General features: G+C 41.8%; 1 protein-coding gene across 2 annotated transcripts in view; it reads right to left on the bottom strand.

Moving 5' to 3' along the window:
* The window catches only part of PRKCZ (protein kinase C zeta), a 32,459-nt gene extending 18,662 nt beyond the window's left edge, over positions 1-13,797 (bottom strand). Inside the window, exons 1-5 of one of the 2 annotated variants that reach the window (XM_065649882.1) lie at positions 13,319-13,797; positions 11,983-12,185; positions 9,970-10,091; positions 8,394-8,483; positions 7,959-8,009 (exon numbers count right to left, since the gene is read on the bottom strand). In XM_065649882.1, the coding sequence (XP_065505954.1) occupies positions 7,959-8,009; positions 8,394-8,483; positions 9,970-10,091; positions 11,983-12,053 (334 nt within the window). In that variant the 5' untranslated portion in view covers positions 12,054-12,185; positions 13,319-13,797. Of the gene's footprint in view, positions 1-7,958; positions 8,010-8,393; positions 8,484-9,969; positions 10,092-11,982; positions 12,186-12,939; positions 13,126-13,318 lie in introns of those variants that run through there. The other variant, XM_065649883.1, reaches the window with a different exon arrangement.
* Positions 13,798-14,058: the final 261 nt, after the last annotated feature.

Genomic DNA, 14,058 nt, shown 5'->3' with positions numbered 1-14,058 from the left:
TCGCGAGGTGCTAAGTCACCTTTACAAAGACAATGACACCCACTAAAGCAGAGCTAAGATCTCGTTTGGAAACAGTCTCTGCTGCACCAATGCTGTGTGTCCCTTCAGATCACTCACACCTCTTCGTGCCTTACGGCTTTTCTTGGTCTCAAAGTTAAATAGCTCACACGAATGGCAGCTGGAAACCTGGATTGCCTTATCATTAAAATACTGCTGCCAAAATATGAGAAAAATCAAGAAACAAAGGGATCTAAAAACTATTCTTTAAAATAGAGGCTTTCACTTTCAAATAAAAAAAATATTAATACCTTATATTCACAGAAATACAAGAAATAAAATGTTTTGACAATACGCAAGTTGTCCTTAAAAGTTTCCTGTACTTGTGATCAACAGAGGGACTGATCAATCAGAAAAATATTGTGGACGGGGCAGAGATGCACCTCAAAGACAACCACCGCCAAGGCAGCGATGGATCCTACCAGGATAACGAGCACCATGGGTCCTTTAGCTATCGAACAAATACGAGGCACCCAAGGATTCGGCTTAATATCTCTTGAGCACAAGAAAATCAACGGATACTTTAGAAGAGATAGCTAAACATTTAGTAGCAAACACAATTTACAGAATTATTTCTTGAATATTTTAATGCAAATGTAACCCTCGAACAATAATAGCAAACAAATGCATGAGAAAAACTCGGTATGTTTCTGGCAAAAGAAACCACAACCCTGATGACTTAAAAAAAAAAATCTCATAATAAGATAAAGCAAACCCCAGATTTTTAATGCATCCAGATTGCCTTAATTTATGTCCCAGAAGCGTGGCCGTTTCGGAGCGGCTGCCGAGCACGGTGCGTCCCCGGCTACCAGGGCCATCTGGCCTGTTTGCTCAGGGACACACAATTATAAACTGAACCTCAGGCAAAACTGCACAGCAAGGCCCAACAACTCAACACGTCTACATCACAGGCTATGATTTGTTTCTTTTCATTCAAGTCTGCTGTGCAGGGAAGAGTTGCACGGTTGAATCCAAGTGCAAGGTTACCGGGATGGATAAATCCGGGATTAAACCAGGATAAGAACAGGATTCCCCCACTCACCTGGCAGGGAAACTGGAGCCAGTTTGGGTGACCCTCATACTTCCACTTGCATTCTGGAACACCAACTGTGAGGTCACTCACACAACCTCAATTCTTTTTACTTGTGAGACCAACCATCTATTAACTAATCGCTAAGAAATCAGAGTGTGACTCAGTGACTAACAGCCTACAGTTTACTCATACATTATCTAGTCAAAGCAAAAATGTTTGCAATTAAATGAAAACACATTGGTATTCATGCATCAGGACGGTTACTTGCTGAAAATGTTGATTTTTATAGACGTTTTTATAATCTTTTGAGCATACACTAACAAACATATTTTCATTTTCGTTAGTAGGAGGGTAATTCCAAAATATAGAACTAAATCATCAAATAAATAGAAGAGAGCACTATTTTACTAAAATTATGTGAAAATCCTTCTTAATCAAAAAAACAAATTTAAGATGGCAGATATACAGGAAAAAATAGTATCATCTAAAATATTTTAAAGTGGCTGAAGGTATTTATTCTTTCAGTCTCCAAAAGATGCTTCGTTACTTCACAAGGCTTATTCTTATTGCTTATTGAAGAAATAACTCGGAACTCAAACACCTTTTTCTACGTAAGGGTCATGGCTTTTCTATACAGATCCTTCAGAAAGGTGTGGTTTATCTTTCCTAAGAAATCAGACTCGAGTGTATTGCTTTGAATTCTTTCCAATTTAATCAGTTACCTGCTAATAATATACCCAGAAAAGTACCCAACAGCTCAGTGTGGCAGAGGCCACTATTGCCTTGCAGCAGGACTAACTGTCCAAGTATATCGCTTCTCATTCTGACAGTCGACACATCTGTACCTCACAGTGCCTTATTCTGCTTCATATCAGGAGGAACGCAAGCTGAAATTACATGCACACAGCGTCCGTTCCTATGTCACAATTTGAGTTCTATCAACTGTGCTCAGTTTTTATCATTCGAGAAACAAAACTAATCTGAGAGATTCTCTCCTTTGTACTTTTACTCCTCCTAAGCTTCCTCATATACTATATGGATATAGTACTTATACATTTCACAAGAAGTAGAGTTTGAACCAATATAATGTGTCACTAAACTTATTTAATGACAGTAGAGGACTATACTAAAATCTTGAAGTTTTGCCTTCAAATAGTTTCCAGTTGCCTTTTAACTCTTTCCCCAGCTAATAATTCAAGGACATGCTCTTACAGATGCCGAAGAACTAGCAATGGAACTTTAGAAATACGAACAAGGCACTTTCTAGTCAATATTGAGAACCTCAGTTGTTCATTTTTCCACTATCCAAGTCACTGCCTTCCCCCTGTGGTTTACGGACAGAACTGCACGGGCTGTTCATCATTCCCCTCCTCTACTGACGGGGATGCTCAGGACTCGCACGCCTCGGCTGCAAAGCGCTCTTCCAGCGTTCCCAAAGGTTTTTGCTGATTTACCACCCAGATTAGTACTGGCTCAAGTCTTCCGTGTTGAGCCCACCGCCCTCAGGACTTGGTCTCACAGGCTTCACTCCTGAGCTGCTCTCCATTTCAAACTGGCAGTGCCTGAAATCTCCCAAAGTCTGTTTTCTCACGCAGCAACTCAAAAATCCAACAGAAAAAAATGTTGAAGAGCCCATTTTTCTGCCCTGCAGGCCTCTGTTGCTATTTCCGTGGCTGAGCTAAACATTCAAAACCATCACTTGCACAGAACAACTAATTTTAAAAAGTCTTGCACAGAATCCCAAGTATAATGATCTATCATTAACCTTGACCATCCCATTTAAGGTGTTACACATTCAATAGCTCTTTCAGGCCCCAAAAGGTTTAACAGGTTCACAAATGTCCACTAATTCCAACAAATAACACAGAAAGCCTCATCACCTTCTTGCCAATTTAGTTACTCCAAATGCCTTCATATCAAAAGTGGATTTAGCTACTTATGGGAAGTATATAGATTGGAAGCATGAGAGAAAACACAGGGGGATGGAGCTAGACGTTATGTTCAAGAGAAGTTTTCTAAAACCAGGTGACCTCTTTCCTTCATGATTATACTACATTCTGAGCAATAGCTAAGAGAGGGAGGCGAGTGGAATAAATAAAAAAAACCCACAGGCTATTTGTTATGACACCTTATAAACGAGCTCAAATATCCCTTATTCCATTGTATTTTTAGTTTATAGTTTACAAACATCTGCTAAGACATCCAGTATCTTGAAAATATCAAACCCCACGATCAGATGTGTGCTTTATAATTTCACACCTCTATCAAAAGGGAGGCCTATCTCTGTTTTTCATTGGATGTTTCATAGCTAAGAAAAACATTGACATTATTTTAGAATTAAAACCATTAAATGATAAGCCAAACAGACCTTTAACTACAATTCTGTTTTCAGTAAGTTATGCTGTCTCAATCTGTATGCATATTTCTCATATATGCCACATATTTTTTTAAAAAATCACAGCACACAGTTAAGACAGAGGAAGAGATTTCAGGTATTCTTGAGAAACTATGACACAGCTATTTTCAACTCCTAAGCAAGAATATCTTACATTAAAACCAGTACGATTTTCCCCTCTGTCAGTTCAATTACTAAAAATCAGGAGAGGGTTACTAGCAGTTTCAAAATTGCCTAATTATCTAGTGCAATCCAATCTATGTCTTCAGAATAGTCTCTATGGTCGCAATAGTTCCTTTCTTCATTGGGGGATGAAATTGGTTCACGTGCTCTGAATAACCTAATCACTGCTCCAATACAGTAACAAATGAAGGGAAAAACCTGCCTCACGAGCTAGAAAAATATTTACAGGCCACACTACTGTAGCAAGAAGCCTTCTAGAGCTATTTTGTAGTATCAGGCAGAGCATAAAGCAAATTCAAACATCGATATCTAAAATAAAACAGCTCACAACAATAATTAGGTTAATAAGGTGCCTTCACTGAACCCTATGATGACATTTTCAAGAAATACAGCTTGGGGAAAAATGAAGTCCAAACACCTAATGCTAAAATACTGACCAGATAAACAAAGAGCGTAAGAGACAACCACAACGCAGTGTAATCATCACCAAAAAAAAGCACAATCAGCCAGAAATATTAGACAATAAAAACAGTCTGTCATGCTAATGTCATAAGTCCTGACACAGTAAAAAGGTATTCATTCTGTTTCATGAAATTACAGGTTTCTTAGTCTGCATTCTTCTATCTAATGAAGCTAACAGCAAAACAACCCTAAAATTTGTTAGCAGTAGCTACCCAAATCCAAGATCAATTTTAACATTAAATACACATATCTATTTGTTCAGAAGCACACTAGCACAGTTTATTCTGACAATATTAGAAACTAAGTAAACCTTAATTCAAAACAAATATTTTGCAATTAAAAAACATCCAAGATGATCCACTAAACACAATTCAACAAAAAGGCCTAAAAAATGATGCTTCTCAATCATTAATCTTCACATCAGCAATCGTACAATAAACAGGCCCTGAGCACATACCGTCAGGGTTTTTGGGATACATTTCTTTCATTAATCTCCCTTATTAGCAGCAGCAGCACTACTCACTCTTCTGTTCTTTTCCTCCTAAAATACATTCCCCAAGAGTCCTTTCAATGCAATTTTATCAGCACTTCTGAGAGGTCTCTCAGCCACATCCCTACGCACAAGAGGCAGCAGGAATCTCTGCATTTGTAACAATCTATGGCTGGAGAGGAGGGTGGCAGGCAAAGCAACCGTATCAGAACCAAAACGCTGAGTTCTATTATCCGCTGCAGCACACGTACACCCATACTGCATCAACGGCCTCAGTCCGTAACAGCAAGCACAACGATGAGACATAAAAATCTACAGAAAAAGCATGCATTACTCACTAGGCTTTTTTCTTTAGCTTCTTCAGCATGTAATTCTTTATGCTTTACAACGTAGTAGGTACGAAACGAAACATTTTCCCTTTATTCCAGTGATGCCGCTGTTTGAATACCATTAGATACCAAGGACAATAGGCAGGATCAGCTCGAACATTAAGAGCAAATATTTAATGGAAGACTGGTTCCCCCCGTCTCTCCCTTTCACATCTCTGCTCGTGTATCCAGGCACGGGTGGTACTGGCTCCCTTGAGAGGCTGGAGCCAGCAGCTGAGGCACAAACTAAAACATGGCATGGATGGCAAGGAGCTGATGTCACAAAAACAAGTATTTCTCTGATAAACCCAGCAATTCCATTAGGGAAGTCCGACAAATCGATCGAAATTGTTCAGCCGAACGTGCTTTGTTATACAATGCACTGCAGCATCGAGAGCGATAAATCAGACTGAGATCTGTCAGTGTAAATAAGCTGAGACGACAATAATTAAGTTATAGAGCTGCCAATCAGACACCACGCTGTGTGTCAGGGTAACGGGAAGGCTGTCACTTATCGGCACCCAATATAAATACACACCTAAACATCACAGAAACCACCTCATTTCATATCAATTCCAAAATAGCTAATCTACTAAAAAAAAAATTATTTTTAAATAGAAAAGACTGACCTAAAAGTCTGCCATCTTTATCAGGAAACATGTGATAAGGTATCAAGGCTCCAGGCCAGCGGGTGCTGGAATCACCTCAGAGGTCACATCCAGCGCCAGGGAACAGACACAAGATGTTTTGGAAATCCTGCTGCCCCCTCTGCATCGCGGCACTGCCATTGGGGCTGTGGGGATGGGATAACGGGCCTGAAGGTAAAACTTACTGGTTCTACAACAGCAGCTGGACATTTATGGACATTTCTGGGCCCCTCAGTTCAAGAAGGACAGGGAACTGCTGGAGAGAGTCCAGCGCAGGGCCACAAAGATGATGAAGGGAGTGGAGCATCTCCCTTATGAGGAAAGGCCGAGGGAGCTGGGTCTCTTTAGCTTGGAGAAGAGGAGACTGAGGGGTGACCTCATCAATGTTTATAAATATATAAAGGGTGGGTGTCACGAGGATGGAGCCAGGCTCTTCTCGGTGACAACCAACAGTAAGACAAGGGGTAATGGGTTCAAGCTGGAACACAAGAGGTTCCACTTAAACTTGAGAAGAAACTTCTTCTCAGTGAGGGTGACGGAACACTGGAACAGGCTGCCCAGGGGGGTTGTGGATTCTCCTCCTCTGGAGACATTCAAAACCCGCCTGGACGCCTTCCTGTGTAACCTCACCTAGGTGTTCCTGCTCTGGCAGGGGGATTGGACTAGATGATCTTTCGAGGTCCCTTCCAATCCCTAACATTCTGTGATTCTGTGATTTATACTGGGAGCTGCTAATTTAGGTAGAGGCTCATTTTGGACAGAGCAAATAGTTAACTGTTTGTCTCTGGAAATAACTTGAGGCAAACTTATAAGGTCCTCTATAGCATAAGCACAATGTTCTAGAAAAGTATATATGTAGTATTCTCATTTTTTTTTAAAAGGATTTCCTATGAATGTTACAGTGATAAAGCCATATAAAATAAAACAAGATTTTGAAACATACTGAATATTTTCTGAACAAAGGACAATATTTTAGTCCTGTCAAAATAGAGTCCTTTAAATAAGCTATACCACCACTACCAAAGCCATTTCCATATAGTCAAAGCACAATGCAGGTGTTTGCTGTATGCCTTTGGCTAACGAGCAACAATGCTGAATGCATTCATTTATGCTAAATTAGCACCAATACAAATTAATAGGTCTGTTTAAAACAATTTGAAAAGTTACAACTAGGCCACAATACCAGCTTTCCGTGCAAGCCTCACAGATGCAAAGAGGCAAAAGGCCCTAAATTAATTCAATAAACTACAAGAAACTTGACCATAAAAAAAACAACTTACTGAGCACATCCTACTGAACAGGCTTTTTAAACAAAGTATGATTCAACACGACCTCTAAAACCATGTAAGGAGGAATACTCTGCAGACAGAATAACAAGGTCATCTGAGCCACACTGATCTCATGTCTTAAGATAACTAAAACATCTAACAAATTAACACGAAACTTTTGTACTAAAATATCTACACTTTTAATGAGATCATTAAATTGCAGTGACTTTATTATGTAAGCCACATTATTCACACAAATACGCCCTTAAGCAACCGCTTTTTCTCCCCTCCAGTTAGCTTACTTTTCTCAACAGTATTTCACATTACTTTGCTTTTCGTTTTCACAAACAAGGGCAAATAATTCTGTTTGGGACTAGCACCAGTCTAGGCTGGTACAACATGAATATTTCCTCATGGAAGCAGAGCTGGAGTCAGCTGGTTCTTTCAGTTCTTGCACCGGGAAAGCAAAGTGGCTCAGCTGCCCATGAGTCCACTCCCTACCATTTGCATCCAACAAGTCTGAAGCAAAATAGAAAGCAAAAAAAATTCTGCATGCTGTGAAATAGCCCCAAATTGTGATGCCAGACTTGGTTGTTCCATTCTTAGTTGCAGAATTAAGGGGGGGAGGCACCCCAAACTTTGAGATTTAAATAAAATCAACCCTTCTGTCTTCATTGAAAGACAGCTGTTTCACAGAACACTTAAGACTTACAATGAACTATTAACACTTAAATTCACCTCTGGTAGAACATGACAAGCATTCTAAGGCTGTTTAATCCCCAAAACCATCACTTTTACTGTAATTCTCACAAAAGTCAAAGGCACACAAGACACTGAACTACCCAAACATCCTAAAGCATTATTACCAAAATAAGATTTGAAAAAAGCAACAAGATACATAGGAAACCCAAACTTTTACTGTTGCTAACATTTTCTGTAGATACAGAGGCTCAATTTGTGCCTGCCAATGCAAACCTGACACCCAATTATTCACATTCCTTTTCTTAACATTTACAAAGACACAAACTGAAATCTGGTAACATTCTAGTACTCACTGTCTTCTCCTGGACAAGGCATGCCGGGTTTCTCTGGAATACTTGGGAAAACTAAAACAAAAACATTAGATTTTTAAGTGAAAATACTCTCAGTAGTACTTTTTCCTTGATGCTTCAATATATTTACACAAAGACAGTTTCTGGAAGCCTTTAAATAATTCCGCATGAGAAAACAATCAAAATTTGGGTCCATACTGGCAAGATACTTGGCTATAGCATTAACAAATCTGTGCAGTTTAGAACTTGAAGCCCTCTCAGAGCCTACTGCAGAGTTTCAGCTTTGGGCTCCACTCACAAAAGAACTCTTCCTTCCTACAAACTACAGGGCTCCAGCTACACAAAGAAGGTTATTTGACAGCCAAAGGAGTTGTTCCAATCTCACAGCTGTTAAAATTATCAACAAGCATCTAGGCTGGCAAACTGTTTAATACTTACCATGAATAATCAGCCCCTCGTCTCTGTTTTGACAATACAAGCGGAAAGCTTCCTCCAGTTCCATCTGAGATGAGATGGTACAGGGGTCACCTAACAAAAAAGCAATACAGAGACAAATTTATGACCGGAAAATTTCAATTAGTCAGTATGAAATACACCACTCTCCTGTATGGCTTCTCTTTCAATCATTTGATATTAAGCTGGACTTAAAACATAAGTGTTAAAAAAGAGGCAGGAGGTTGTAATCTTGTTCTGGATACTCAGTTTTTAACTCTTGCTAATCATGATGGCTTCAGACTGTCACTGTCCATTATCTCAAAATACAACATACACCTATTCAAATTCACTGTTAAATAGTGGATGTAAACACACATTTCAAGTACTGTTCTTGATAGTTTTGAATCTTTTTGATAGACTTCTTGTCAGACCTGATTAGACAGTCATTGTTTTTACCCTGTGGTGTGGCTGACTTCATTCTTCAGAGTAGAAGAGATATCGGCTCCACCATTTTCTTGTCTGCTTGTGCTCATGTTATTAGCACTACCTTGTGAGGGTTATTTTAGCTAAAACTAGATAATTAATCCATAAATCCACTTAACTAGGCACACGCAAACTGCAGTACATCACAGTGCACAAAGCAAGCGAGTGTCACTGTCAATTCCTGCAGCTTTGTGGATCACCCGCTCCTCCCCAGCACACCTTGCCCATCATATGTGACACGTGATCATATAATATATGGACCAAGTGATGACACCAATATCAATCTACATATTAAATCAAGTAAAGCTTAATTTTTTTATAGGTAAGAAATTCTTCTTTTTAGAAAGATGCACCCCAGGGTGCAGCTACCCCTCTTTGAAGACCATAGCTCTTGATGGTCTACAAATACTGCAATAATCCAACATTAACAACAAAATTATTTGTACTGCAAATCAACAATACATACTCCTTACATTTTTATGGGATTTTATTATGAGTTATTCATAGTTCGAATAGTTTGGATCTTATAAAAACCAGCAAAACACTAAAAAAGCCCAACAGAAAATTCATTTTCTTTGACTCTTTGGTATGTTTTCTTTATCCATTAAGCCATCAGCAATTGTTTGCTTTAATTTAGTTCAAAGAGAACATCTGTTTGTGCAATCGGTCAAATTAATTTAAATTACATGTGGCAATAAGTGGAAACACTCACTCCTATGCAGAAAGAGCATAACTCTCAAAACCTGCAAGAATTGAGGTCAGCCAAAACAGCAGATTGGTTGAAACTTAACACCTTAGAATCAGGAATTGCAGAAAGGGTTGTACAGGTGTGTATTTAACCAAGAGTAAAAGAAAACACTTATTAGAACTGCAGCTCCTATGGAAGTGAATTCAAGTGCAGTACAACCTTGACATTCTGAGGCTCATTTCTCCAAGCTCCCTGCTTTAGAAGTCAGGGTTATGTTCCCTGGTATTTAGAAACGAAACGTAACTCCACAACATGAAGCTTGTTTATACAAGTTTCCTCAATGCCCCTTCTTGGTACCACAGCGAACAATAAACCAAAGAATCCCCAAGCAGTATTTCAGCACAATACCTTCATCATCAATCCACTTGAGCGTAATTGGCTGTTCCTGTTGTAAATTACACATCTCATGCACTTCATCACAAAGTTCATCATAGCTCATTGATGCATCCAAGTTTGTTATTAGGATGTCCCTGCATGAGATGAAATAAGAAGCTTTTGTCAGAAAACAATCACATTACCCTGCATATTCCAACAGTTCCACTTATGGACAGATAAATGATAATCGCTCATTGTTTAACACTAAAGAATACCACAGGACACTTTTTTTGGTCAGGTATCCCAAACTGGGCACTACAAAGTAATACAAAGAACTAATGACCAGTAAGTTATGTACGAGCAGTTACACCAAGAGAATCATTCACGCTGACGGATTAAATGTGCCACCATTTAGAACCAAGGTAACACAAAGCAAACGATATTGCATCACCGATCTGTTTATCGCAAAACAGTTTGGGTTGGAAAGGACCTTAAGGCCCATCTAGTTCCACCCCCTGCCATGGCAGGGACACCTTCCACCAGCCCAGGGCTGGGACATCCCAGCTCCTCCAGGCAGCTGTGCCAAGGCCTCACTGGGAAGAATTTCTTCCTTGTATCTAACCTAAATCTACCCGCTTTCAGTTTAAAGCCATTACCCCTTGGTCTGTCAAATGAAGTGATTTTAAATGCAGTGATTTCAAGTAACCAGATGAACCAAGCAACTGTAATAACAAAGTGAGAATGACACAAGTTTAACTTCCTTTTGCAATCTACTTAGGCAGTTATTTATACTATGCTATGTTAGGAACTCTGTCACACCCAGAAACATGAATACCTGAGATACTGGGACTGCACAGAGACAGACTCACATGTTTTACAACTTCCTCTTGCTTAGATTTTTAACTGGGAATTCAAAATGATATATTGTACTATTGTTTTATTTTAATTTTTTAGTAGCAACCTGAATGAGCTTGTCCTTAATTCCAAAGATGTCCAGCATCAATTGTTTCCTACAGTTTGTCAAATTTGTTCAAAAGACGAGTATAGTATTTAAATGGACATACTGAGATAATCAGTTATACAATCTATATTGCTAAAAATAGTCAGCTCTCACAGAATTCACAGTAGAACAGAAACAAAATTGAGTTTGGAACTTATTTTGTAAATTGACAGATTACTTGGCCCACCTCAAGTGAGAATAGAATTAAACAAGCAAACATCACAGTGAGATTACAGTGTCCCAAGAGAAACTCCAGTAGTAGTTTATTGTAAAACATCGTAATAACTACACATTGATTCTAACAGTGACACAAACATTAGCACCTCCTCCATTTCTGTGCAGTCAAGTTTTACAGACACATTCCTTTCACTTTATATCAATACTACAAAAAGTATTTACACTAAATTCTCTGTGTTTACAGAATTAAGGCAGGTCTCCTGTTGCTGTTCCAGAGAAGCATCTCAGACACATGCATCACACAAGTATTTGAAGTTCCAAAGTTCTTTTCAAGCTAAGCCTATGTATGACATGATTCAGAGGTGTAGGATAAAACTATGAAGCAGAAAATATCAGTAATGGCAAATATATGGCACAAATCTTTCACACAGAGTTCATAAAGCAGTTTACATGCGTCTATTATTCATACATGAATTTCCTGTAAAGTAAGTTTTACTTCAAGTAAAGTAGCAAATTTCTATATTTTGTTAAGACATAAGTTTTGTTATTAATTTTCACCACTAAAAGCTGACAACTGACTGAAGTCATAAAAGACCACAACTTGTTTTTATTACCTTAGATCAGAGCTGCAAAAATAAGCATTATGAAGGCAAGGGGAGCAGCTGTGTTAACATCTCATTGCCCCTCAAGCTGCATTAATCAAACTATTGGGAGGGGAAGGAGGGGAATTGGATATCAAAAATTAAAGGGCAAGTTATACAAGAGTTTACTTTTAATATTTATTCATACCAGGAAAACAAAGATTGTGTGTTTGATTTATTTCAAATTAGACAGGACACAATGCATAGGAGAGGAACATGCTGACTTACCCGCTATAGTGTGTTTTTACTCTGATGAAGTCTTTGTTCAAATCAATTTTTGAGCCCATTCTGCTAGGCATGGTCTGTATTTAGTAGTTTATAGTTATGAACATATAGAAATAAGTTCACTCAAGATGAATAACTCATTTAATTCCAAAGCGAGCAGCTTCACATGTGAAATATGTTTCTCCTCCAGATGATTTTAAATCCAGCTGCACAGAAAGAAAATCAGAGTACAGATGAATATACACACACTCTGCTGAACAAATGAGTTGTGTCAAATTTTACAAACACAAATAGCTTTACACAGAACAGCAAGAAATGAAAAGGAAAATACACAAGACCATTGATCTGCACAGAAATTAAATGAGATCAGTTAAAAATCCCCTGTACAATTTAGCTTTACAGAAACAACCCAAACATTTAAGGATGCTTTTAATAAAACATCCAATAGTTCCCTCTTGGCCAAAAATACCCCAAATAAATCTTTACTTCTTCACCAACACAGCTTCTGGTTCTTTTCTTCTAAAGAGTATTTTAGTTCAGAATAGTTTTTATATACACAGAAGAGCGCTATCAATTAATGTTGGTTACAGATTTACCCAAGAAAAGCTGAAGATGAACTCCAAGGGGCAATTTAAGCTGCCTTTACGACTGGAGAGCGCAAACACCCCGTTTATTTAAAACTAACGCCACCTTCCCTTCTACACATACATTTTTTCGGGCAGCTCCCAAACCCCCCTGTCTAGGGACGCGGGGCCAGAGGTGCCGGGACAAACCCCGCAGCCCCCGGGGCTCGGAGGGACACGCGGCCCCTTCCCGCCCGCCCAGACCCGCCTCGGGCACGGGCTGGGGAGCGACCGGAGGCGACGCCGTGGCTGGGACGCGGTCGCCTTCGGGACCGTCCCCTCCTCCCACCCGCTCCGACCCAGGGAGGTCCCCGCAGCCCCGCTTCCCGCCCCGCACCTGAGGGGACGTTGTCGCCCCAGCGGCCTCAAGTTGCTCAAAGTCCCGCGAGGAACTTCGCGGCGGACTTGGACTCCCCGTCGCCCTCCCTGCCGGCGGGTTCCCGCAGCAGGACGGCGGCAGCGCGGGCGGGACGCGGCAGCAGGAGCCGCCGAGTCCCCCTCAGCCGATTCCCCCTCAGCTGGTTCCCCCTCGCTCCAGCTCTAGCGGCAACGGCGCCACCGCGCCGAACATGGCGGACTAAGAAGGTTAGCGTCCGCAACCAATGGAACACCTCCTGCACTACCTGTCAGCCAATAGCAAGCTGCGACTCACCTGGAGCCAATCCCCCCAAAGGATCCCGCCCACCCACGACCAATCATATGCCGGGATCCGTTACCTGGCGTGTGGGAGCATCTCAGCCAATCAAAAGCGGTAGGAGAACACCTGTAGCCAATCAGAAAAGCAAGCGCCAAGCGCGCCGGTTCCGCGAGGGTGCTGGCTGAGGTGACAGGTACGGGGGGCAGCGCCTGGCGGGCGCCCCCGTTCTCCTCCTCCACGCCCTCACAGCGCTGCCGCCGGCCGCGCTCCGCTGTCGCGCCGCTATCGCGCCTCGCCTTGTCCCAGCCGGAGAGTTTCGGTGCCTCGTCGTGCCCGTGCAGCGTCTCTACGCTCCGGGACGCGGGGTTGCCGTGGCGGAAGGAGGCCCCAGGCCTGAGAGGAGAGGAGAAGCGGCTGCGGCCGTTCCTGGCGCCTCTGCCCTCCCGGGAGGCCTCTGGAGAGGTAGCGACTCGTCCCGGTGCCGCGGGCCTGTGGCTTCCCGGGGTGGCCTCGGCGGGCGGAGCGGGGGCGGCGGCAGCGGGGCCCCCTGCGCCGGGCGGGCGGCGGGGCCGCCTGAGGGCCGGGCCGGGGCTGAGCGGGGCGGAGCCGGAGCGGGGGCGGAGCCGCCCGGGGAGCCCCGCGGGGCGGCCACGGAAACAGCTTTGGCTCGCTTTCCCCCCTACCCAAAAAACAAAATTCTCTCAAACAAAGTAAGAGGCTTACCCCGCCAGCACACACCCCCGAGCCCACGGCCCGGCCGCCGCTCCCCGCGCTGCCGGGGTCGCCTCCTGGGAGAGCTACCGTGCGATTTCCCGTGAG

The sequence above is a fragment of the Caloenas nicobarica genome, chromosome 22 (genome assembly GCF_036013445.1).
Source record: "Caloenas nicobarica isolate bCalNic1 chromosome 22, bCalNic1.hap1, whole genome shotgun sequence".
In the NCBI taxonomy this organism is placed as follows: Eukaryota; Metazoa; Chordata; class Aves; order Columbiformes; family Columbidae; genus Caloenas; species Caloenas nicobarica.
Note: the sequence above shows the minus strand (reverse complement) of the source record. Positions and strands in the feature narration are given on the sequence as shown.